The sequence below is a fragment of the Pelmatolapia mariae genome, linkage group LG5 (assembly GCF_036321145.2).
Source record: "Pelmatolapia mariae isolate MD_Pm_ZW linkage group LG5, Pm_UMD_F_2, whole genome shotgun sequence".
In the NCBI taxonomy this organism is placed as follows: Eukaryota; Metazoa; Chordata; class Actinopteri; order Cichliformes; family Cichlidae; genus Pelmatolapia; species Pelmatolapia mariae.
Window position 1 is genome coordinate 20269644 of NC_086231.1, and position 27352 is coordinate 20296995.

The 27352-nt window shown below is 40.5% G+C and overlaps 2 protein-coding genes across 2 annotated transcripts; one reads left to right on the forward strand and one right to left on the reverse strand.

Moving 5' to 3' along the window:
• Positions 1 to 2248: 2248 nt before the first annotated feature.
• Positions 2249 to 8058, reverse strand: LOC134627107 (MICOS complex subunit Mic10-like). Its single transcript, XM_063473038.1, has 4 exons — positions 7977 to 8058; positions 2629 to 2676; positions 2428 to 2537; positions 2249 to 2336 (listed from the first exon to the last, which is right to left on the reverse strand). The coding sequence occupies exons 1-4, from the start codon at positions 8035 to 8037 to the stop codon at positions 2328 to 2330; spliced, it is 228 nt and encodes a 75-aa protein (XP_063329108.1). The 5' UTR covers positions 8038 to 8058; the 3' UTR covers positions 2249 to 2327.
• Positions 8059 to 11342: 3284 nt separating this feature from the next.
• Positions 11343 to 26211, forward strand: capzb (capping actin protein of muscle Z-line subunit beta). The gene is made up of 9 exons (XM_063474107.1): positions 11343 to 11590; positions 16113 to 16202; positions 18841 to 18962; positions 19967 to 20080; positions 20169 to 20310; positions 20663 to 20779; positions 20882 to 20947; positions 21760 to 21836; positions 25044 to 26211. Exons 1-9 carry the CDS (start codon positions 11588 to 11590, stop codon positions 25129 to 25131), a joined length of 819 nt encoding a protein of 272 aa, XP_063330177.1. The 5' UTR covers positions 11343 to 11587; the 3' UTR covers positions 25132 to 26211.
• The last annotated feature ends 1141 nt before the right edge of the window (positions 26212 to 27352 follow it).

Genomic DNA, 27352 nt, shown 5'->3' on the forward strand with positions numbered 1-27352 from the left:
GACCCCTAACCAGCTGCAGCAGATGACTGCCCCTCCCTGAGCCTGGTTCTGCCAGAGGTTTCTGTTTAAAAGTCCCCAAGTGCTTGCCCTCGATTTTGGGGGGTTTCTCACCTTACAATATAAATGCTTTGAGGTAAACTGCTGTTGTGATTTGGCACTTTGTGAATAAAACTGAACTTAATATTTGGGTTAATGGGCTGTTTAACACGTGTAACTAATTAAGCGGCCATGCATGTGAATAAAACTGTGCCAGATGATCGTTATTAAGAATTATACAGATTTAACTAACGAGTAAGAAGTGCAATTTAAGATGCTTGTACGCTTTTACTTTATTATTGATTGCTGCCGTCATAACATTTTAAGGTTAAAAATTTATGACAGTTATACCTTAAAAAGTAATATTTTGAACACATACTTCAATTAAATTCAATTTACAATTTGTCATAACAAGACATATCAATTAATGCACAAATGTTTTAGTGATATGAATAAATTAACACAGCATAGCACTTATGGGACGATTTTTTCCCCCTCTAATTTACTAATAATAGAGTGTCATGGGGTTTAGTGTTACTACTTTTACTTAAGTAAAAGAGCTGAATTTCAGTTCCATTAGTTCTGATGTTCTGGTAGTAAGTCGAACTGAGCCAAGCTGTGGTAACTACATGGAAATAGGTCCATTAGTCTTGTTTTATGTATAAAATCTGGTAAAAGGAAAACGTAAACTAAATGTGTACTTCACTCCTCTTTACCTTATCACCTCTGGTAACATCATGCTAACATTTTCCACGGCAACTCCAAGCTGGAGTCTTGCCCGAGCACATGCATGGGACATCTGGATCTGGTCTTGTACTTTGTGGCAGAAATTTGCCAGCCTTAACAGTTTTAGCCATTAGATGAGTAGTTGGTATTAGGTAGTGTTACTGGTCTTGTAATTATGGTTCATCATGGAGAACGTTGAGACACGTATAGCCTTTGGGTTTTGGCTGCTTTATTACACCTCAGCTGGGTCACCACTCACCTCCCCCTCCACCTTCAGTTCCCACACACGCACTGGCATCCTGTTCCTGCACTTCTACCGACCACTGCACCTTTGCTCACAGGTGTTCAGCTTGGCATGCGTTCATAAGCCCCCCTATCGGTTTCATGCTTCACTTACAAACAAATATTTTAATGGACATGGGATGAGTGACACGGCTTAATTTCTGACAGGCTTACTCTGTGCCTGATGCATTGCAGCACACCAGCTCTGAAGAAACAGGCCTTTGAACGCTTGGGGAATGAATATGATTCCATTGTGTGCAGGAATGTATGTGCCGGGAAAACCGTTACTGTGATGAAGAGGGAAAATATGAGCGTGTGTAATAGAGAGTGCATGCAGCAGTGTTTTCTTTGATGTGAAAGTGTACGGCATGTGTTGTGTTCAGACGTGCAAAGTGCAGAACTCACCTGTTAGTAATAAGCTCCAGTCTAGAAATGGCATTTCTCTGCATTCCTCAGATTCTGCTTCACCAGGGGGCTGGATAAACGTGTGCATGTGCACACGCTCACACAAACAATTTCTCTTCTCTCCCAGCAGTCCGCAAAACCACACATTAGTGATCAATCACACTCACAACAATCTCGCCAAGCAGACACGCAGCCAATGAATACACAGGACAGAAGAGATTCCTCCCAGTATGTTTTCTCCTACTCTGATGAAAACGGTCACAGTCATAGCAAGCAACCCAAAACAGGGCTCCACAGCAGGCCACAGCCTGTTTGGTCTACTATGAATAAAAACCAGACTGGGTTTCCTTCTTCTCGATATCAGAAAGAGATCCAGCCATCCATGACATAAACTAGCGGCTGATATGTGAATGCAAACATAGCTTCTTTCCAATTTTTCTCCTGTCAGTGCTCGGGTTTGTTCATCTAACAGTTGATTCCTCTTTATTCCACCATTCTGCACAACTTTTCATCCTCCCACTCTCTGAGAGGGCTGCAGATGCTGAACCTGGCCCTCATTCCAAAACAGCAGGAGCTCGAGTCTCCCAGCTCATTAACACACAAAATTACCTCCCACCCCCAAACCACACTTCATTCTTCTCGAACATTCGCACAGAAAAACCAAGAAGGAGACAAAGCTTTTTCCCACAATGACTTTATTAAATATATATTTAATGTTTTATAAACACAGCGTGGGCATCATTGCAGATTAATACCAGTACAGCAAAAAAACAAACAAAAAAACTCAACCCCCCCCCCCCCCCCCCCAAAAAAACAAAAAACAAAAACAAGGATTACAATAAACAGATGAGAAAGCCCTTGTCATCTTCAGTCCTTCATTACTGGTCCTGAAAAATGAACACAGAGGAGTCATGCAGCATGATGTGATCGTGTGTCACAGACCTCTGATAAACAATGAAAATTACACTGTGCGCTTACCTTAACCATGCGACCATGAATCAGATATGGTGACCTAAAGTCATGTTGGCAGTTGCTGTAGCCCATGCCCAGTCCCAAGCCTGAACCAAATGACAAAGGCCACGCGCGACCTAGCGGAGAAAAATAATCCCTGTTGGATGGCTTACTAAGAAAAGAAAAAAAAAAAAAAAAAAAAGGAGGGTTTTCTGAAATAATACTTACGTTTAAAGACAATGAGCGAGAACACAATGCCAACACCGAGGCCCGTTACTGCAAAGAGAGAGAATTATTAGTGGTTTTATTAAACTACCTCCTATTGATTTGACTTTATTACTGAGGTAATGTGATCATCTTCCATCCAGCGTGAAAACTGGCCAGCTAAAAATCTGGTCGGCTGTAATGAGCGAATATTTGGTGCAGAAGTTGGAAGGTAGCACCACTTAGCAAGACTAAACTAATGAGCAAAAGACAGGAATAAAGGGGAGGAAAGAAAAAAACAAACAAAAGAAAACGACTTAGAAAGAAAGCAAAGCGTAAAAGGGGTTCAGGAGAGGGGGAACCAATCCAAAGAGGAGAAACGCAGAGGGCAGGAGAGGTGAGAGGTCAGTGGGTGCGCAGAGAGATTGCCAAAGTTGCTCGAACTCCTGAGTCCAGAGTGGGATCTTGAGGAGGAATGTGTTTGTGCGCTTAACTTCACCTCGCTGCAGGCCACACCACACCCAACAGCAGGCCAGCCAGCACAGAAAGCACATAAAAACAGCCATTTGGGCCCCTCCGACTCCTAATTGGATTCAGAGAGCTATGCAGCATGACCGGTGCGCCTGAACCAGAACCCTAAGACTGTTCCCCATTACACAGCTTACAAATGTCAAACAAGACCACAAAAGACTTTGCTCATCCTCTTTATCAGCACACATCAACAATAAATCATTCCTTCTGCTTCCATTTCAAGCAAAGATTTAGATGAAGTTAAGATTTGCCGTCTATTACAGCCACAGTCTTCCTTTGCTCTTCAGCCAGAGCATTTTTTGAAGCCTCTTGATTTTCCACTGACTGTAATACAGTAAAAGCACTGGCAGAAACTGAGGGCAGATCAACATCTCATTTTGGCATCTTTCCTTTTGTCTTGACATCTCCAAAGGAGGGGTGGATTATAACAAAAACATTTGTTCTGGAGAAGAATGAAATACACAACCCACAGGACTGAAAATACTCCACGAGTTTTGCCAGCAAATCAAGTCCAGAGCCTGTTAATTGGGTTGCTATTCATTTAATCATTAGCTGAAGTATTTTCTGCAAATGGTATCAATAATAAAGTCACTTTTAATTACCCTGATTTACTGAATTTAGTTCAATTACAACTCGAGTCGTATACCTCTGGCAAATATTTTTGCATTGCAACACTGCAATTTTAAGATGATTTTGAGTGCATAGTTTCCTTTTAGAACTAATGATGATTCAGTGTGTTTGGACAGAGGCCACTGTTGAGGATCTGCTCTGCTTTAACTAAAGAAATTACTTGGCCAAACATGACAAGGTCATAACAATGTGAAATTATAACAATATTTTCTTTTTATTCTGCAGCTCTACTCTGGACAGACCACTTGTGTTTCCAGCTTTCGGCCTGGCTGGTGAGGTGCGTTTAGGGATAGCACAGCCTGGCATCACCAGACAAACGTGCAAACATGAATTAGTCGATTTAAACATAACGCAGAAAGCAGACGTCTTTGAATCAAACTCGCCCAAAATGAGACATGCGGTTCCAAATAGCCCGGTGTAGACGAAGTCGGGAGGAAATCTGTTTGCACAGGAGATGCATTCTGCAGCAAGAAGTGAGACACAGATTCCCACATTCATCTGGTTCACAGGACAGCGTTAGCAAAGTCTACCACTCTGATCACAACTGGAATATTTAAAACAACTATTGGATAGACAGCCAGGACAGACAAAAGACTGTCTCAGCGTTAGCAAGCAGGACTGTGGACTCGCAAGTCTTGTTCATATTCAGATTCATGGAAAAAATGCAAACAATCTTAGAAGTGTGTGTCAGAAGACCGAAGACCTTAAACTACAGATGATGAAACAATGAAAATAAAGCTCTACAAACAGGTCGACACCTAGAGGGAAAAAAATACCCAAGAGATCCTGAAGGATTGCTGAGTGAATTTCTTTCTGTAATAGTTTTGCCGTCCTGCTCAATACTTTATACGCATATAATAGTTTTTGCATTCCCGCTGACCCAAGCAGTCTGGTTATAATAGTAAAGTGCTCTGTAAATACAACAGAAAGCAGGAACAGTTTGACGCTTTTCTTACTCAACACTCTTTCTAAAAAGACCAATCTTGGAGAGTGCACAGCTGCTGGTTGTCAGCACAGCTGTATCTGCTCTTTCTGGTTAAAAAAGGTGAAGCTGTGGCTCATTTATGGTTGAATCTGTGTCATTGTGGCCATATCTAGATGTACCAAACCTTCTGTGGGAGACGAGTTCAGAAAAACAGCAGCTTGGAAATCACCATGATGTGCAGTTGAAATCTTAACAACCACAGTTACAGCCCGTCTCAATCAGTGAGAATGGGGCTAAAGTAGCGCCTCTTAAACTGCAACGGTGCAGACTCGTGTCTTTAACAGCTAAAGCTGAGGGTGCACGGACATGTGTTGAGGCACCAACCATGAGCAGTCTATTATATAAAGTTTTAACCAACCTTTATGGATCAGAAGACAGACAAACATTTTTTTTAAGTATGCAAAATGTAGTGGTAGGGAACACAAAAGCACCCCTGACAAAATAAGCAACAGTTCGATATTTAGGGGTTTAGTTTGAAATGAAGCATTTATAAAATGTATTTATGCTGAATCACTTTTAAATAGCTACACGCACACATAAGAGCAAGTCTCAGCTTGTTCCAACAATGTGATAGTGTTTCCAGAAATGACATGAATATTCACTATTAATGGCTGTTCTCACTAGCATTGTTTACAAGTTCCTCAAATTAAATACTTCATGTCCGGTAAACACAGTTTTTCCTGACTATGAAGAGGATGACGGCTCTTTTCTCAGCACCACTCTACATGAAACTCAGTCCCTTTATAAAAAGAGCTTGATTTATTCATGTTGTTTTCATCACAGCTATAAGAAAAATGTGATCTTTAGCTACATTTTGAGTCACAGTTCCCACTCTCTACTTTTATTTTGAAGCAAAAATTATTTTAAATCATGCAACAGATTATCTACATATTCTGAAGCTGTGAGAAAAAAATAGCATTATGTCTTGCTTTATTAAAATCCTGGGAGTTCTTAACACATCAAGGATAGGATAAACACATAAGCTTGAATGAATATAAATGTAGGACCAACTAAGCTATTTTTAACAACCCCCTGAGCAGAGCATGTACTGCAGTGTTTCTCTGGCTACCACACACACCTTGGCACAGCTGGCAATTTGCTCCACTGAGCACGAAGCAGTGCCATAATGCACATGTTTTCCTCCCAGCAAGATTACACATTTTATTGTGCTAAGACTGACGTCATTAGGTGTATCTTTGAACAGATGTTTTGCCAGTCTAAGTGTTTTAGTGCTGGACCAACACTGAACAGAATACCACAGAAGACCCCATGGGGGTGTGCTCACTGTAACTCACTGGTGGTTCATCAGCAGTGACTTTCACTGAGGGCCAGAGCCCACTGAGGAAAGTAAAACATCTGTAAATTTCAATATTGCTCTCACTGTGAAAAAATCCCTGCTTGTGTTGTTGCATAACTGATGGTTCTGGCAATTTAAACCTGTCTGCTGCAAACTGTTCAGTACTGTGTATTGTTATTTTGCCATGAAATTTATGGATATTAAATATCAAAGAGACACCGAGATAATGGTGAAAAATGAAGCTTTTGTTAAGTCAACAAGAAGAAGAAAGACTTGCTCATTCACAGTCTTTTCTCAGTGCTTCACTTTCTGCTAGTAATGGGCTAAATTTATCTAATTAAAATAAATAATATTAAACAAAATTACATAAAATTGTTTTAACAATTAGCTCGCAAAACAGTGAACTAAAAATGAGACTTTTCCCCCTTTTTACTCTGAACTGCATGCCAACAATTTTCTTTGTTCAAAAAAAAAAAAAAAAGATCTTTACAAACATCTTTACACTACAAATATGAAATTCTTAAAACATCTGTTTTTGATTTTTTGCTTAAACTTTAACTGCCAAATTAATGCCTGGTGTGAATACAGATTCTGAAGTTCAAAAAATGAATAAAAACCAGTAAAACTAGTTCAAAGGTCACCTGACTCCACCTCTTGCTGCCTGACGTAAACCGCAGATTACAGTAGTCTTAGCAAAGCAGCGGAGAAAATAAATTAAAAAATAAATAAATAGAACAGAGCCCTTACAGCCTGACCTCCACAATGGGAAAAATAAAAAAACAACAACAACAAAAACAGCAGTGCAATAAACCAGGTGTACATGCTAAAAAACACAGAGGCAAAGAAATTAGGTGTTCATATTAAGATTTATATCAAACTTATATACAAAAAATAAATGCCATCTGCTCCCTACAGATTACAACTTTAAATGTTTGTATACAGACACTAATGTCACAAACCTGTACTTAGATCAACTGTGATAAACAACTATGTTACTGTCATATAAATAGATATTTAAGGTGTGAAAAAAAGACACTGATAGATTGTTAACTAATAGCAATTACAAAACCAAATAAACCAAACCAAATTTCCAGACCAGGTTTTCTTGTGTCAGTTTACTTTCTGTTGTTCATGTTTAATTTTAGTTTTGTTTTTATTATTTTCCGTGTTATTTTTTAATTTAATTTAAAAAAATTTAATTATTAGTGTATAGAGGAAAATCAGTGCAGGAATTACATTAAAAAAAATACACTTTCTGTAAGCTGTTGACTGACAGTGTTGTAGACACCCAGAGTCTCAATAAACGGATCCATCAAAGCCTCGTCAGGAAAGCTGTGAGAAGTTTTGTTTAATTAAACTAACAAGTAATATAAATAAGGATAATACCGCTTCATTTTTATTTTATTTTAGTTAGTTATTTTCCAGGTTCGCAGAATTGTTTTAGGTTGTTTTAATTTCATTTCATTTAAAACATATTTTTATTAGTTTGTATATCCCTTCTGCAACTGCAGACATTGTTTGGTTTTATAACTAAAATAAATTATTCGGTCCTTATAATCCCTGTAAGATACTGATTAAGGCTGCAAGTAGTGGAGAAAGGGCAGGTAGATCAAGAGAGTCCAAAAACAGATAAATTAATCTGCTTTAGGGCGTGACTTCGCATACTTTCCTACTCAAACACAGGTAATAACTTCCACCTCGTGGCTATGTCTGCTTTTTTTTAATGATATATTACTACAGAGTTAACAAATATTAAGTTTCATCTGTGGAGCAGACAACTTTGACCTTAGTGTCACACTAAGGTCCCGCTTAAACGACTTCTCGCTCGGCTTTGACCTGTAGCGCGCCTTATTCTCCAGGTTTCACACACAGCCAAGTGTTTAATAAGAGCAGCAAACAATTACACTGCGTGTATAAAAATAAATTAACCTGTTTTCACCGCTGTGTCAGCAAGGCAGCGGTCCCACTTCCGTGCGTGTTCGTCTGCCATGTTTTCTGCAGTCAGGAAGATCTCGCGAGAAAAGCATGAAGTCACATGACTCATTCCTTCACGGCTCCTTCAGTGTATATGTTGTTCGGTAATAACACGTCAGTATTCCGGCTTTTTCCATTCACTTTCCTTTATCTTTTCATGCGTTTTCTTCTTTTTAGCTTTTATGAAATTAAAATTACAACTTTAAATTGTAATTACTTGGCGTGGTTTTTGTTTTATTAATTGATCTACAATAAGGTCTGTCACTAAAGTTAGCGTCATGCCTGAGGTAAAGCCTTATCTCCCACTGAAGGACCTGGAAAAAGTTATTCATGCTTTTTAATCACTTCCCGCCTGGACTACTGTAATTCCCTGGATTTTGGTATACAACAATCATATATCCTTCAGTTAGTCCAGAATTCACCAGCTCGCCTTTTACTGGTATTAAAAAAACTTGAACACAGCACATTTCTTCATTGGCTCCCTGTCCGTTTTGGAATTGATTTTTATATTTTATTGCTTACTTTTTCTTTTCTTTTTTTATTGCTTACTTTTAAAGCTTTAAATCGACTGGCATCTTTGTATCTGTCTGAGCTGCTTCACATTCACACAACTATAAGAGCTCAGATGTCATCTAACCAGTTCCTCCTATGCAAACTTAAAACAGAGAGGTGATCGAGCTTTTGCAGCAACAGCACCAGGTCTATACAAAAACTCTCTAATATCCACACAGCTCAGACAGTAAACACATTTAAGTCGTTATTAGAAATGCATTTGTTCTCCTTGGCATTGGGCTCCAGTGTGACATTCTTTTAGACAAATGCAATTTATTATTATTTTTTATTCTATTGTCTTTTAATGTTGGGTATTGGGCTCAAATTATATGGATATTATTGTAGTTTATCTATATAAATACTATATACTTTTAAAGTGCAGCACTTTGATCAGCTCTGTTGTTTCAAAAGTGCTATTTGACCTTTGACTTTTTGATTTCTTAATCATTCAGTTAGACACAAACACTGTATTTGAGAAAAAGTTACTAAGAGTTTGTATCCGGCTTCATGTTGCAGCATATTTGCTATGATGTAAACAGTCCAAATTATTTACCTCTGAGTAATCACTGAGACATCTGTAAATGGTGAAGACATTTTTTCTGGGTTATATTTGACCTTACCTTAAAACTTCCACTTTGATTAGTTGATTAGTCATCTCACCCAAACACATATGTGTGCAGGAAATTCTGCCTGCATTCACAAAGTGTTGCACATCAGATGTGTGCAGGCCAGGGTTTTCAGTTTAATGCAACCACAATTAAAAAAAATAAACAAAGTTGCCACTGAAATTGGTTGCCCGTGTGATTATATATGCTATGTGTTAAGTAAGAATTTTGCCTTTTTCTTATTTTATTTTCTCAGAAACACTCTGTGTGTAACACTGACTGTTTATGCTGGAAGTGGAGCTGTTCTCAAACACTCAGTAATATACAGATGTTAGTGAGGTTTGCAGGCAGGTTTCTAATTTGGAAACAAAATAGGATGTACGCAGGTTCTTTCTAGGGGGAGAACCTAGTTGGCATAATGTCATTATACGCAAAAGTCTTGACCCACCCCCGGTTTCTTTATATTTTGTTTCCTTGGAGACACAGACTTTCTTATACATTTTTAAAGTGTTCTTGACCAATAGCTCTCCAGGCTTTCTGAAGGTCTTTCAAAGTTTTTACTTTGGACACTGGCTGCTTTTTCGCTCATTTTCAGTCTAGTTTTTTCAGGGTGATGTTTGTTTTCTTTGTTAAGCCACTTATCACTGACCTATGAATCATTCAAGCATAAGGGAAGGACTCTTATGCTTGAATGATTCCGAAGACACAACACTGGGACGAACCAGTATTGTGTCTACAGACAACAGACAACTTAGCAAAGTACTGATTTTAAATTACATCTTTAGGCACTTTGTTGCTAGCAGCTTGTCACACATAAAGAAACAAAAACAAAAAAACAATAAGAGCGATGCGTCTGGCCCTTCACTGGATCCATCTACTATTCACTGAAGCCTCATCAAAAATGGTCTTAGTGGAAGCGTGGCTGTGAAGAAGTCAGTCTTAAGGAAGGGAAACAGGGACAAAGGGTTGCAGTATGACTAATTATACAAGAACTGGACTGAAAATCAGTGGCAGTAGGTCTGACGGGGTGATAAATCCAAATTTGAAATTTTGGGTTCAGGCTGTTGTGAGTATATACAGGGGGGGTAAGGCAAGAGGTACAACATTGAGTGTCTATAGCTATCTGTAAAACACGAGGCTCTGTCATTGTTTCGAGCTGTATTTAAGCCAGTGGATCTTGTCAAAATTTATTCAGTTATGAACACAGAAAAGTACTATGAGACATTGATCCACTATGTAATACCATCTGGAAAGCATTGATTGACAACGGCTCAACTTTTCTGTATGACAATTACTCCAAACACACTGAGTTGAATGTCCTTCAAGAAGCCCCGAGAACTATTCCTGAAGACTGCTTAAAGAAATAACAAGAAAGCTTGCCTAAGAGAGTTCATACTGTGCTGAAATATAAAGTTGGTCATACCAAATATTGACTTTCAAGCTCGTCAGAAGAGCACAAACTCAGTTTTTGCCTTATATACTGTATCAGTATATAAGCTGAAACTCAGTTTCAATGAATAGCTGCATATATTTTTAATTTTCCCAGCAAAATATAGATAAATTATGAGTGGCTCGAGACTACTGCATAGTACGGTAACTCTCAGTATTACAAGTAATAATTATCAAAGGTGATCAGCTTGCCTTTACAGCAGTGCCCTTAGCACAGTAAACTAACGGATTACCATACATATAGATATATATTTCCATCACTATCATGCACTTGAGGGAACATTTAGATTATATTAAACTTAACAAAGGGCAACAAAATAAGACAAATAACATGAAAACAAAAACAAGTTAGAAGTGATTTTCTTTTATAATAACTACTATTAAATATTTAAAGATCAAAACTTAATTTAAAAACATATAAAATTGCTCTTACCACGGAAGATTAATTGCACAAAAATAAAAGTGAGAAAGTAGTTCATAATAACTCACAGAAAAATAGAAATTAAGATCTGCTTTCTTGTTCATGAGACACTGTATACGTTAAACTTGCCGCCGCCTGCAGTCTCCGTGTTTTGGGGGTTTATTTTTTAACTCCCCCTCTGCTGCCCTCTCTGACAGCACATTTACTACACCACTCCTCTCTTTCCATACTTGGCAATGCCTTTCTTGCTCCTTCGCTATTGGCTGCTGCAGAGAAAGGCCAGAGTGACCCGGACATGCAACCGGGGCCTGTTTTTGTGACTGCAGCCTCCTTCCTGTAGCCCGGTTGAGGAAGTGAATTTCGCTGACAGGGCTGGGTTCAGAGAGGGAGACGCGAACAAAACATCTTCATCACGGCTCTCAAAAAACATCAAAGCAACAAGAGACAAAAGGAGCGACCTGTTAAACCATAGTAAAGTTAGGGTGTACACTCATCGGTGAAGTCGTGCTCTCCCCTGCCCAGCTGAGACCGCCGCAGACATGGTAAGGGCCGCGTTCAGGCTGCTGGGAGAGACGGGGACGGGGCTGCTAACTGGAGGGAGGGGGGTGCTAAGCTAAGCTAGCGCTGGCTAGAAGCGCACGGTAGTAACCGGAGAGGAGCAGCAGATGATATAAATCATCGACGCATATTTAACTTGCACTGCTGGCAAAACTTGCGCTGAACTACCGGATGAGAATGAATTAGCTTCGTGGTTAAGCTAGCTGCTGTTTCTTCCTGCTAGTTAGCTCATCGCTAGCCGGGCTACATGCCCCGTAGGCATAAAGTTAGCACAGGATGTTTTGGATTTAACACAAGTTGGTTAATAGTAATGGCGAAGGGTCCTAATATAACACACTGACACACGCACACACGCCTGTGCACATACACTTATACACAGGCTAAAATAGCCAAGCGCCGGGATGCCTGTAGCTAAAATAAGACCGCTCGCTCCTCCTATTCCTAACCATGACAAGCTGTCAGCCTTCTCTGCTTTTCCCAGCCTTATAAGTTTGATCTTGACTGAGCTAATGGTTTCTCTGGGGGAGGATATTACACCCAGTCCAAACAATCCATACCAGCACAGCACTCACTGTTTACTTATTCCTTATTTTGGCTCATTCTCCTACGTTTTCAGCCCATATAGCAGTAGGCTTGCTTTAACTGGACCCGTATTTGTGCTTATCAAAAATATATATATATTTCTATTAATATGCTTGACTTGACCACTTGTAAAATGGGCTTGCTCTGTCTTACACTGTTTATAAAAGCATTCGAAAAATGGGAAGAGCAGCTGTTTTTCTTCCACAGTCGCCTACTCTCTCCTCTTCCTCACCTCATCCATCCTGCCGGGCCCAGCCTCGCCGTTCTCCCCTGACCCTGAGGCTTGTTGGTCTGAGCTAGTGTTTACATGGAGACAGGAGCGCTGTTAAACACAGTGTCAAGAAGCACAGGTGTCTGATGGAGCCTTCGGCTGAGGGAAACGTGAAACGAGGCAGAAAGCATCTCGGAGGAGACAAAGTGGCCTGGGAAAATCTGCGTTAAAAAATTCTGTTACGTTCGGGGTCGCCCTTAAGGAAAAATATTTATGGATGGATTGAGGAGCTATGAGTAATGGATTATTAGGTTTACTCTCTTAAGGCTTTACTTGGGTGGTGATATTAGAGATTGTCTCACCTCTAGAAGACTCTTTCGCTTCATGTTCAGTGTTTTCTGGCCGCCAAACACATATCATAAGCACGTTTTTGTTTGTAATGGATGTCAGGATCGAGGAATTGTAAAGTAAATCCATATATGTTAATGGCTTTTAAGTAGGCATTATGAAACATGTTTAGCTAGATTGCTGAGTGGGAGTCAAAACATTGATCATTGTCTGATAAAGCCAGGCTGGAAGTGTTTGCAACAAAGCCAGTACCTTCTATGGAGAAGCTTGAAAAACATGTTTAGTCCCTTTTATTATCACACACTTAAAAACATCTTCCGGCACATTCCCCAGAGTTTCATGTTGTGGCCGGTCCATCCACTGCTCTTCTCCAACATCCTGCTGTTCGCTGCATAGTTAAGGCAGAAAACCCCCCTGGGGGTAAAAGCTATGTTATGTCAGTGCTCTGTGGTTATCACCATGTTCTTAATTTAGTTCTGAATGGTTTGCTTGGTGAAAGATAACTGTAGTGGTTTCCATTTCCCTAATCCTAAACCTGATGCACGACCAAGATGCTGTTTCAGATTTCTTTCTTCTTCTTTTTTTTTTTTTAAAGGAACATATAAAGGTAACAACATGTGTTATTGCTAATACAACTCGATCTGCTGCTTTACACTGTAGTCGAAATAAGTCCACTTCAGTTCAGACTGTAGTAAAGACACTAAATTGATTTTGGTGCCTTTGGTTCTGCAGATAATGGCTACTGTGCACTGTTTTTGATCATTCTACCAAATGTACCTTTAAGGTGTGTATTGATTTAACCTTACTGTGAAGTTGTAGCCATCGTCTTACAAGCCAGATTGACAGAGAGATGAGAGGCATCTGTCTGACTCAGCTTGGTGGGGGATTGATTGCATCGCAGGCTCACTCTGCAGTACTTAATCAAAGTTTCAAATTACAAGGTTGGGGAAAAGAGAAAACCTAAGGGTTTTGAAGAAGTGTAGACGCAAAGCGTAGTCGTACGCTTATCAGGTGAAAAGATGAAGATCCTTTGATCACGACGACTTTATCAGTGCAGGATTTTCAAGGCTTCGATTGTTCACCTTATTTTATTGTCGCATAAATCTGTCAGCTTGTGTGATTCAGACAAAGTCGATAATGGTCGTTTGGAGGTGGGTGGGGAGGGATTTTGTCATTAAATATCTGTATGTGTGTGGCAGGAACTGGATTAGAAAGTTTCTGTGTTTCTGTCCTGCCAGAACTTGAATGTGTGAAAGTTTAGTCTGTGGCCAAATTCACAGTCCAAGCAGCTAGTTTTACCTTTGGTCTCCCAACACATCCCAGTCTGCAGAAGTGGTGAAGTTCCTACATAAGATGTATAGTAAACAGCTGAGTCTTAAAAACTGAATTACCCGTGAGCAGTTAATTCCAAATAAAAACTCTACTGCACTGTCTCTTTACCTAAACCCTAAAGTAAAAGTTTGACTCGAATGATAAGGATGGACCTGACCTTTAAATGCTACTCTACCACACTTCCTGTTGCCCCATGATGATGATTCCTTAACCAGGTTTCACCTCCTTTGTTCCTACATGAAAATTATCAACCAAACACAACAAACCCTTGAACCACCACACAGCCTAGATAACTTTCAAGCTTGTGCGCTGAGGTGCTGTACATAGTTTTTTTGTTTTTTCTCCAACCCCCTAAATAAGGCTTTTCTTTTTGCAACTCTCTGCAAGGTGCTCACATGACAAATCATGAGAGATGTTCAGTCTGCTGAGCTGGAAAGTTGTGTGTCTGTATTCTAGCAGTGTGGGCAAAGGTTTTCCTGCAAGGGTGTGAGGGTTTCCTGCACGGCAACTGCAGTCGTACCCTTGTACAGAATGTAGCAGGACTTTTATTACCGTGCTGTGGTGGAGACACTGATGAGGGTACGGTGTGGTTGCTTTGTTTACTCAATCATGAGGGTGCGTATTTATACTTCTCTGCGTAATACAGCTACTCAGTTAATGTGAGCCTGAGTCTCTGTAAGTTTGCAGAGCTGATTCATTTTTTTTAAGTTGTGCTTTTTAAATAACATTTTAATTACCACAGCAGAGCATTTCTTTATTAAATGGAACCTACTTTTTCCCCCAACCCCCAATATTAGACTTGTATTCGCCATTTACCTGTTTTAGCTCATCTCACTTTCTTCTGATTGGCTGTGACCCACAAACAGAAGGATATAACAGCAGGTGAATGGAGGCTGCTGTGCTTTAAGACAACGCTATTCTCTTCTTAATGACACACAGCTACAAATAGAAAAAAACTGTCTGAAACTTTTGACCTTTTGGCCCTTGCATAATTTGTTGGGCCTATTTAACATGAGCATCTGCTTTTGAAGTCACTTTTAACATGTGTCATACCTGCACGCCATTGTTGGACATTCAGAAACCCATTCTTGTGAATGTATTATTGAGATGAATCTGCAGTGCATGAAGAGGTGTTAGTTGATCTTAAGATGACAAATTGAGTGAGTATGTTGGTTTTTGTTTTTGTTTAGTTTATTTCCTTCAAAGAAATTCTGTGTTACAAACCCGCGAACTTTGGTTAACACAGGCTGCTAAAGCTTATCATCCAGAAAACAAAGACCATGTCAGGAATTCTTTGGAAACTTGCCTCGGTGTCTGTGGGAAGAGATGAAGTTACAGGAAGAGTTCAGGTGATCCTTCCAGTCAGCACTGCCTGTAAAATCTAAGTTTTCCTCTTTAACTGTTAGTAGCTGTGCTTTTGGCACAGAAAAAGACAAATAGTGCAAATGTCCTTTCACTTGGTTTGGGCCCCAGGAAGACTAGCAACCACTGTTGTGGAAGTTAATGGGGTTCCTTCTAAATAAACAAATAAATAAACAAACGTAAAAGGTTAGCTGTGGTGAACTTACAGTACCAAATCTGCAACATGCACAAACGTAACATGCTTGGATGCAGTCCTCGAAGAAACCAGCAGTTAGTTTGGCGTTGATGACGCTTTGCGTTGGTCAGATTAGTTGAAAAGTCAGCCAGGAGGGGGAAGAGTGACAGCAGAGCTCCGCTCAAAAAGTCAAGTGCAGAAATCTAGGCGATGAAAAACTACGTCATGAGCAGCACAGACGGTTGCTGCAGTGGACACTTTTCATAGTTTTAACACTCAGTTTCCCTTCAGCTTCGTGGATGTTACAACTTAGCTCTCTTCAGTGGTGACCAAGAGAAGCCCGCAGACCACCAATGTTAGTTTAATGTTAAAAAAAACATACAATCTGTGTCTTGTTTATTCTGTATAGCACAGACATTTTGTTTTGAATTCATTTTTTAACTGTGATCTAATGTTACAGTGCTGTAAGCCGTTGTCTCTGCTGGTTGTTTTTCAGAATGACCAGCAGCTGGATTGTGCTCTGGACCTGATGAGGCGTCTGCCTCCTCAGCAGATCGAGAAGAACCTCAGTGACCTCATTGACCTGGTGAGTTACTGTCTGATCATCATCCTGAACACATATTAGGATGAGGCTGTTAAATCTGAAATGCAGTGTGACTAAAACTGTGCCTTTTTGGCATTTGGTTTGAATCCAGATTGGAGAGCCAGAGAGTTTCACTTGTTGTTCTTCAAACAGCTGATTCACAACTGAGAGTGAAATCTGTTCTTCTCCAGAGTGTCTCTGTATTCAGTCTAAAAATTTCCCGTGAATGGGCAAGTCACTTATTAAACTTTAGATAACTTTTACTTCTAAGGTTGAATAATTTGTTAGGTACACCACAACTGCCTGTTAACGCAGCTGTCTAAGCAACTGTTTACAGTGACACTTTCTTGATTCCAGTCGTCAGAGAAGAGATTGCTTAGGAACTTAAATAACTACTCGTTACAACAAAGGTTTGCAGAGGAGCTCTGATTTTTTTTTTTTTTTTTTTTTTTGTGTGTGTGTGTGTGTGGTGTGTGTAATGTTTTTTTTTTTTTTAACCTACAGCAGCAGAAGACCACACTGGGTGCTAATTGTCAGCTGTCAGCTAAGAACAGGAAACTGAGGCTACAGTTCACACAGGTTTAGTTTAACAATAGAAGACTAGATAAACATTTCTTGCTCTGAAGAATGTTGATTTCTGCTTCAACATTCAGATGTTAGGGTCAGACTTCCTGCAACAACATAAAAGCATGGACCCTTGCTGCATTGTATCAACAGTTCAGGCTGTCGGTGGTGGTGTAATAGTGTGGGGGTTAGTATCTTGGCATATTTAAGGCCCCTTTGTACCAACTGATCGTTGTTTAAATTACAGCCTAACTGAGAATTTTTCCAACCTTGTCCAACCCTTCATAACCACATTTTACCCATCGTCTCATGGCTGCTTCCAGCTACATAGAACACCATGGAACCGAGCTCAGATCATCTCAGACTGGTTTCTTCAACATAACAATGAGTGCTCTGTATTCAAATGGCCTCTGCAGTCATCAGATCTCAGTCCAAGAATAGAGCAGCTATGGGATGTGGTGGAAAAGGAGATTTGCATCATGGACATACACACGAGAAATAAGCAGCACCTATCACGTCAACTGCTGTCGTGTCAGTATGGATGAAAATCTCTGAGGATATGTTTCCAGCACCTTGTGAATCTCTGCCACGAAGTATTAAAGGACTTCGGAAGGCAAAAAAGGGTCCAACCCAGGCTATGCCTAATAAAATGGCTGGTGAATATAAATAGCAGTATTAGTAATGTGTTAATAACAATTTATTATGGATTTGTTTTATCAAGCTACCATAAAATGTCAGTCGGTCTGATTTGGGGAAAGGTCTTTCAAATAATAGCATGTCTTATAGTATTTGCATATCTCTATATGTGGTATTTATTTCCATATTATACAAAAGTGAGTTTTGCTGCACACCACTGTATTATTTGGTCAACTGATACTATTTTCAGCATTTTAAAAAGGGTTTAATTATATTTGTTCAGAGTGGAAGTAGCCACACCAAAGGGGAAAAAAAACTTCTGCTTGTGTGTTAGTTATTACTTCCCCCCCCCCCCCCCCTGCAATTTTCTGTATTTGAATTTGGTCTAGTTACTCGGTGCATTTTAACAACAGTCTCAGCTAAAGCTGACAGATTATAACTGGACACAAATCAAATCACACTTCTGCCTCTGTTTGCATTGCACCTTATTTTTGTGGGTATATCCGTACCCTTTCAGCCAGACTCCCCACCTGCTCAACTTCCTCTTCTCTCACCTTTAACCCTTCTCCCCCACCCGCCCGGACAGCTGCTCTTTCCTTACCCTATGACCACTGTGGCTGGTTGTTAGTGATTATTATCACAGCTGTCAATCACTTCTGCTGCCAGGCACCTTTAGGCTCAGTCCCTTCTCAAACTCTTCCACGTAATCATCTGAAATCACCTCTCTCTTTCCGCCTCCTCTTCTCCTCTCTGACCACCCCCCACCCTCACCACTACATCCTCTTCCCACTGGATTTTGTCCACCCTTGTTTGGCTTGTCTCAGCCAGTCTAGGCTGCCAGGTGTGCGTGCGTGTGTTTGTGTGCGTCCGTGTGTGTGTGTGTGCGTGCGTGTGTGCGTGTGTTTGTGTGTATGTGTTTGTTCAGGGGTATGGGGCTTTTTTTGGCCTGGGTAACAGGCGCTCCTTTGTGTCTATGCGCTGATGCAGGAACGCATAGCAAAGGGACTCCATGTCAGTCTGTGAGAACTAATTTGTACCCCCTTATCCTCCAGATATTATGTTTCCCAATGATATTTTATTCCGTCTCCTCTCAGTAACCTCTGCTTATGGGGTGAAACTGGAATGTGAGCGAAAGACGAGAACTTGAAAGTATGTTTTCATCTACAATGAGAAGATCACATGATGTGATCCTCTGTGTTTTGTTAGATTGTTCCTCCACGCATCAGTGATTTTATTTTATTTTTTTTCTTCTTCTCCCCATGCTGGTATCTGTTCTAGGAAGGCTAATTTTACCAAAACACCCTTTCATGTCTCTTGAGTACTCTCACGTCATACGGAACATACTTTATGAAATGTTTGAGGGTTTTAGATGCTCTGCAGCTGCTGTAATTAATCATCTGTGGTCATGTACTGAGCTTTTTCTCCCCATGTTTGCATCCAGGTGCCCAGTCTGTGTGAGGACCTCCTCTCCTCTGTGGACCAGCCCCTAAAGATCGCACGAGACAAAGTGGTGGGGAAAGACTATCTTCTCTGTGATTACAACCGAGACGGCGACTCCTACAGGTAGCGGTCATAGCTGCATTTTAGCCCACTCAGAGGAAAATACGCTGCAGACTGTGGGGTAAAAATGGGGATATTTTGTTGGGCTGCCTTTAGCTTTTTATGGTGGCACAAGTTTGCTGTGATTGTTGAGCTTAAGCAATGTCAGAAGATGTATTTCTATTCATAGTTTCATTCATTTCTTCACCAAGATCTTTTGATCATGGTGGAAGAGTCAGACTACTGTGTAAAATCGTCTCTAGCGCAACCAAAATATTCTCAGTGGTCTCAAAGTCTGGACTCTGTGGTGGCCAATCCACACATGAAAATTATTTCCCATACACCCTGAGCCTCTCTCTTCCCAAGGCTCTTATCCATTTGCTCAGGTATCTCCGGGTTGTGATGGGTTTTTTTTAGCCAGGCAGTGTCTGTTATAATCAGTATATCTGCTGAGGTAGAATTACAAATGAAATTTCAGTTTTTGTCTGTCATGCTAAAAGGCAACAAAATGTCCACATTTCCAAAAACTCACATTTTTCAGTTTGTCTTAATAAAAAAATCTTAATAAAACCAGCACATTATTTAGCTCTCAGTTTGAGAATTAAATTAAAGCTTAATACATAAAAATTCAAGAATTAAGCCTGATTTATTAGAATTTTTTCAAAATATTTGACAAATTTGGAGCACAGAAACCAGCGATTTGCACCATGTAAAGCCAATGTAACAGCAACCCATTTGATAGAGGTTCATGACGGTATCATGGACATCAAGAGAAAGATCAAATTAAGTATAAAATGAAATTTAAAAAAAAATGGCTTCATTCTTTAACTTATGCTTCACCTATATGAGGAGCGTGAACTTAACCTCCTTTGATGTTTGGACTTTTGCTTGTATAGTGCAAGCAAGCTTAAGGTTTCACTTTAAGCAGGTCACTATTTTCAGTTTTAAACACTAGTATCACAAGTATGTTTCTAACAGCTAAATTTAATATATACCTCTTTCTAAAATCTGAATGTTTCATTCATCAGATCCCCGTGGAGTAATAAGTATGAACCTCCCATTGAAGACGGTGCAATGCCTTCAGCCCGCCTGAGGAAACTCGAGGTTGAGGCAAACAATGCCTTCGATCAGTACAGAGACCTGTAAGTGCCAGAGAAGAAATCTAATGTGGAGTGTTTAATAACCTGTCAGTTTCAGCCTCTTGTGACAGCTGATGTCTGTGTTATTCAGGTACTTTGAAGGTGGGGTTTCCTCCGTGTACCTCTGGGATTTGGATCACGGCTTTGCAGGAGTTATTCTCATTAAGAAGGCTGGAGATGGATCCAAGAAGATCAAAGGGTGCTGGGACTCCATTCATGTGGTGGAGGTGCAGGTGAGAAGCAGATGAATGAAGCTGTTTGATATTTTACAGGCTTGTTTGATATTTAGCAGCTGTACCATTGTCAGCCAGGAGAGCTTCTAGCATCCAGGACACTGTTGCCAGATTGCAGATGCTTTTGCATGACTGTCTGGAGTTTAAGGTTAAAACTTAGAAAGCTTTTAGTGCACTTACAGTAATAGACCGGGTTGATAGCAGCTCGAGTAGTTGTCTTTCCTCGCTCAGCTCCATGTGCCATACACACATGCACAGCAGAGCTTCACAAACATGCACCATTATCATTTCTGGATGGTAACATGTTGTCATGTTTTGCATAATTGCTTGTTGCCTCTGTTTTTGCAAACAGGAGAAGTCCAGTGGTCGTACTGCTCACTACAAACTCACCTCCACTGTCATGCTGTGGCTCCAGACAACGAAAACTGGCTCCGGTACCATGAACCTCGGCGGCAGCCTTACAAGACAGGTAGCGTGTTGAACTAAACTGCTGATTGGTCCTCTCATGCTATAGGGATTAATTAATTAACTGAACGTGGTATCTCTTTTTTTTTGTCTGTTTTTTAAACAGATGGAGAAAGATGAGACGGTTGGAGAGTCCTCACCCCACATCGCTAACATCGGCCGCCTCGTTGAAGTCAGTAAAGCCATCGACTTAACTTCCTTCCCTCTCCCTGTCTGAAGCAGCGATACTGCTAAAAGCCGTAAAATGACTGCAGTGTGTTTCTCCTGAATCAGTCTCCTATGCAGGACTCTGCATGACTTCAAAAGTCATGTGATAAACAAGCTAATCCAGCAGCTTACTTGTGTTTTGCTCTCTTGCAATGCCTCTTTTCCTGCATTGCCAGTCTTACTGCTGTTCAAGTAAAGACTTAAAACGGCGCAAAAGTGGTTATGAAACAGTCTAAGAGGAAGCCTTCGCATTAGCATACCACAGTGCCACTTCACACTGCTGATAGAAAGTGAATCATAGGAGTCCTGTGTTGGGTGTTTTATATAGGGAGTACAAGTGTAAAAAGTGGTTTGAAATGGCCATGGCTTTGTTGCAGCTGTGTGAAATTTTGTTGTGTTGATGGACAAGATAGTCTTTTTCATTTTCATGACATCTCGATTGTGATATCTTTGTATATTTGCATGTAACAGGTTCTGCGGGAATATTTTTGGGGACTTTTTTTAATTTTTGCATAAGCAGTTCACAAGTAAAATCCTTAACATGCATCATAGACAGTAAGCCACAGTCACAGTGGTGGTGAGTGCTTCATTCTTCACCCTTGATTTACTGTTTTTTCACATTCAGCAGAGGAAAATCCCTTCGCCACATGGGACATTACAAAACCTGTCATACTTTACATCGCTGTCACACAACTCCATGTTCACGAAGTAAAGCTGTTAAGAATCAAATAGAAAAATAGAGCTAGCGGTTATAATGCATTCATATTGTTTTTCTAGGATATGGAGAATAAGATCCGCTCCACACTGAATGAAATCTACTTTGGGAAGACCAAGGACATCGTCAACGGCCTGAGGTACTGCTGCATAAGCTCTCTACGTGATGGGATCAGTGTTTTCTTCCACAGCACTTCCAGTCAGCAGCTCAGACGACAGATGTTGTCTCGCCTCCTGTGTTTCAGTCTCAACCCTGTATCTGATTATTTGAGTCTGCTTTTGCTGCCCCTCGTCTCAGCTGCATTTCTTCTTCTTTTCACTACACCTGCTCCTTCCCTGTGCCTAGAGATGGATGCTCAATACTGACGCTGTGGCTAACTGAGGTTTAGCTGTGCTTCACCCCAATTTCAATGAGTGGCTTACAGGGGCTTTATACTTTCGTACGTGTGATGTAACCGAAGATCCCTCTGAAAGCCCACAATGTAACATCCGCCATAATTTGATGTGCACCTTTCTGGTAATGTAACTACATGCTGCATTGAAGCGTCCTGCACCTATTGAGATTGGCCTACTGAGTTCCTCCTATGCATTTTTTTTTTTTGCCCCAGTGTTTGAATTTATCAGTGAGAGAATAATAATTGTCTCCTTATAAGGAATAATAATCATAGTCTCAATATGAAGGACAAAAACTTAACACAACAAAGAGCAGAGACCCAGAAGACAGAAAAGTTCCTCTATCGTTTATTACTATCGCATAAAACAGTGGGACATGACCACAAGGTAATTCACATAACACACTAGAATGAAGGCCAGCAACGTTGTTGACCACTCGTTATGTTGTAGGCAAAGATTCACTGCAGAAGTGTAAATGAGCCGTTTGCCTGCTGCTTGCGGGTTTGATTGACAGCGTGTAGAACAAACCCGATTACATCACAAACTCCTTGAACGTTTTTAAGCCATCATCATTAGCAGCTGACGCAGCTCAGGACTCAAAAGATACCTTTTGACAGCCAGGTTAGTGAAACTCTCGGTGCCCACAGAGGAACTGCTGATACCACAAAAGATTCCTCGCTGATGCAGTTATTCCAAGGACACAAGCTCTATTTGTTTATTGGCTGCAAAAACAGCTGAAAAACGAATCTTGTTCTTCATTCTTCAAATAGATTCTTCATGATCCACAAACATTGGCTACGTGGTACATGCTTTCAGTTCATTTCACAGTAGATGAAATATTTCCCACAACAACATGGGGCTTACAGTAGCCTGTCTACAAAGTAGGCGACATTCAAGTCCACAAAATATGTGGAATCAACATAGCAGCGTTTTTTCATAAACTGTTTTTGTCGTGCATTGTCCTGAATTAGTACTAAACTTAAACGGTGTCACCGTGGAGATGGGTGTTTGATCGGTTAAAAAAATACAGTCACTCAATACAGTTCTGTCACAACTGCTTCGAACATTTCAGTCCTTTCCTCAACTGCTCCTGTCTTTTTTTTTTTTTTGTTGCTGCCCTTTGTACTACATTTCCACTATCAGTGTCTCTCCTCCTCTTTAATCCCTCTGTCACCTCTCCTCCCTTGCTGCCTCTCCTCTGTGCTCCAGATCTATTGAGTCTTTGCGTGACAACCAAAAGTACTGGCAGCTCCAAAAGGAGCTGTCACAGGTGCTCACCCAACGACAGACCTCCATTGAGAAGGGGTCAAAGGTACAACCTAGCATGGAGAAGTTTGTATATGTGGGTGTGTCTATCTTTGTCTTAAGGTTTACGACATAACCTCAATAACACTGACAATTGATCCTTACAGTTTCTGTTAATCATTATTTGCTGGGAGATTTAGTCTTTGATCGGATGGAACAGCAATGAAAGGTTTCATGGGGAAGTAGAGCAGCAAATGTAAAAACAGGAACAGGCTATTAAGAGTGAAGGCTGTCATTCAAAGGGAAATGAAGATATGTACAGAAAAAAAATTAAAGCAACTTTTTCCCCCTCAAATTGTTTACGTATGTACACTGTTAGAAGTTTGAATGATCACGCAGTGTTGAAGATCAAAAGGTTGTATTGCAAGTTTTGTTTATCTTTGTGTTCAACTGCTGATTTCTGACAGAGTAGCATACTAACCAAGTCAGAGTATTCAAATGACTCACCCGGGTGTTGTTTTGCACTTTGTTGCCCTAATAAGGTTTTCTAAGATGCCGTGTTTACTCAGCATGTAGCACTGAAAACACTGTGTGTGTGTGTGTGTGTGTGTGTGTGTGTGTGTGTGTGTGTGTGTGTGTGTGTGTGTGTGTGTGTGTGTGTGTGTGTGTGTGTGTGTGTGTGTGTGTGTGTGTGTGTGTGTGTGTGTGTGAAAGCACAGCACTGTAAAGAAAACAGGAAATGGATGATTAACGGGATGGCATTTTCAGAAGAAAGCAGAATAAGTGGATATGTTCACATACACTCACACGGAGGCTTTATTAGGTGCACCTTGCTACTGCAGTGTAGGACACCACTTTTTTGCCTGAAGTCTTTGTGGCATGGTCCATGTTGACATGATGGCATCACACAGTTGCTGCTGATTTGCTGGCTGCACATCCATGATGTGACCACCACAACCTATAGGTGCTCTATTGGACTGAGATCTCGTGACTGTGTACGTATTGAGCAGTGATCTGAGCTTTGCAACATGGTGTGTTATTCTGCTGGAAGCAGCCACCAGAAGATGGGTACACTGTGGTTATAAAGGGATGGACTTGGCCAGTAATAGTACTCGGGTAGACTGTGGTGTGTTCCAAGATGCTCCTCTGCATACTTTGGTCATAATGAGTAGTTATTTGAATTACTGTTGTCTTCCTGTCACCTCGTTATTCTCTGTAAACCCTAGAGATGGTTGTGCAGGTAGATCAGGGGTTTATGAAATAGTTAAAAATAAAAAGTTGGAATATTTTATAATTCCAACTTTGCTGTGATGTGATTGGCTCATTTAGGTATTTACTTTAAAGAGCAGTTGAAGAGGTTTGGTGTTCGGTGAGTGTAAAATATAAATTTGTCAGGGTCATAAAGCTGCAACTGCATGACGACAACTGACTTTAACGGGTGGTTATGTGTGCAGTGTATAAACAGCTAACATGTTGTCATAACCATATGAAATCTCTCTGTGGTGAGACCTAAAAAAAGGTCTCCCCACAGAGAGGAAGACTTGAATTGTTACTAATAAATTTCTTACAGCCCGAGTGTTTCTGTCTCATTGGAGAAACTTTTTCGAGCCCTTTGAAGTTTTCTTGTTTGATTTTTTTTTTTTTTTTTTTTTTTTTTTGCACCCACTGACTTTTCTCACCTTCTGTTTTTTTGTGTCTCCTCCACACAGGAGTGTGCAGACTCTGGCTGACAAGTCAAAGCAGGATGCTCTGAAGGTCGACCTGATGGAGGCGCTCAAACGCAAACATAACAGCTAGAGATGCTACTGTTGTTTTCTTCTGTCTCTCTGTCTCTCTCTCTGCCTCATCCCTGCCATCTTTTCTCTGTTTCTTTACGTCTCTTCCTCCATGCCTGTTTCAGTGCTGCACTCTTGTTTATTTGTGGAAAAACAAAAAAGGAGAAATGCTTAGCTTTTTTTTTTTTTTTTTTTTTTGTCTGGTTGTTTTCATGCATCTCATCTGCCATGAAGCCATTCACTCACGCTGTCTTCTCCCCTCTTTTCTCTCTCTCTCTCTCTCCCCCCCCCCCCCCCCCCCCCCCCCCCCCCCCGTCCCATGTTATGAATATGATAGTATTACCACGGTTAATGATAATCTCAAGGGTCACTCTAGTAATAATCCCTGATGTTCTCACAGCTGATATGTCCTCAGTCGATTTGTAACGAGCGATTCTGTTCCTGCTCTTCCTCTGCGACGAGGACACAGACTGTGCAGTAGGTGGTGGAGGCTTGGCAGTGGTGTCATTATTATGTTCATCAAATTATATTCTTGCATCTATCTTTTTTTTTTTTTTTTTTTTTTTTTTTTCCTATGACACCCCCCCCCCACCCAACCCCAAACCCAAATATATTTGTATAGAATTAAAACTGTCCATGTATAACGAGTGGTTATTCTTCTGGGCAATATAAACGGTGCAAATACGAGGGCGGCCTTTCTGTGTGAGCAAGAACGTTTTTACACTTTATTTCCACTCTGTCCACATGCATGAGAGCCTTTGTGGAGCTGCAGAGGGTGGAAATGAAAACTTCTCAAACATAGGGATGGACTGTTATTATCACCGGGTACACCCTCGTCATAATCAACTCCCCCCCCCACACACACACTGTATAACATGACAGTTTGCTTCCCCTTTGTTCAGCCTGTTAACGTCTTCTCTATCCTCACCTATTATGTCTTTGTTGGGGGTCACAGTTTGTCTTGGTGTCACAGTGGAAACCTTTGTTTCCATTTTGGAGGGGAATCTTTGTTGTATTTTTTTTTTGTTTGTTTTTATTTTGTAAAGCTTATGACTCATATTGTATTAGAGCCTCCAGCAACAATAAAAATTGTAAAAAGCTGCTTGCTTGTTTTAATTTTATTCCTTTGTATGAATGTGATGGTTGGGTGGCTGTGGCTCAGGTGGTACAGCGGTTGGAGGATTGATTTCACAGCTATTCCAGTCTACGTGTAAAATATATCAAAGTATCGTTGGGGACCCCAGATTGCCCCAGTGTATCCATCGGATTGTGTGTTCACCAACGTGAGATAAAGCGCGTGTGTGTGAGATTGAAAGTGTGGGTCTGCTAACAGGGGTAAAGTTAGCTTGATTGTTGCTAATGCAATCATTAGTGAATATTGAGGAGCTATTAGCACTGATAGGCTAAAAGCATTTTATGATTTTTGGTATGTAGCTTATAGTTGAAGCTGTATAACTTCATCTGCTAAAAATAATACCAAACTGTTTGAGTGTTTATTGTAGCAGTGTCATTGTGTTTTTACAGCCTTGTCCTGTAAAAACAAAGTATCGTCCTGTAAAAAATTACAGTAAAACGCTAAAACTGTAAATTTTACAGTGTATTGTTGACAATCCTGCTGCCAGTATTTTACTATAAAATTTACAGGGGTTTTCATACACTGTAAGACACATTATCATAACTGTCTAATTGTTCTTCAATTTCTTCGGTATGGATAATGATATATAGAAAATCTGATATTGTGATGGCCTAAAATGGTTTAGCTTGTAAAATTAGCAGTCAAGCTTGAGTGCAATGTTGCATGAGTTGGATTCATAATCCTGATCCCAATCATTGTTTTAGTCCTCTTCCTGGGTCTGCCTTTGATGCAAAGGAACTGAGTCGGTCAACGATGATCAGGGACCTTGTCTCAGCCACAGCTTCATAAGTGACAGGTTTGTAGCCATTCACAGACCAGTCTAATGGTGTCAGCTCTTTGAAAGCCCACCACAGCTGAGAGGTGAATGAAGATCTCCAACATTTTGCTGCACACACTAAAGGATGTCATTGTCCTTACGACACAGAGCCTGTTTGTCGTGCTGGTCGCTCAGGTACACCTCCACCACATCAACATCCTGTCCCAGGATAGACATGGGTGTTCCGCCACCCTCTTTCTTCTGAAAAACAGCAACCATCTCTTTAGTGTTGTTTACATTTAGATTTCTCTCAGACTAGCCAACAAAAGCATCCTCTAGTGCTCTGTACTC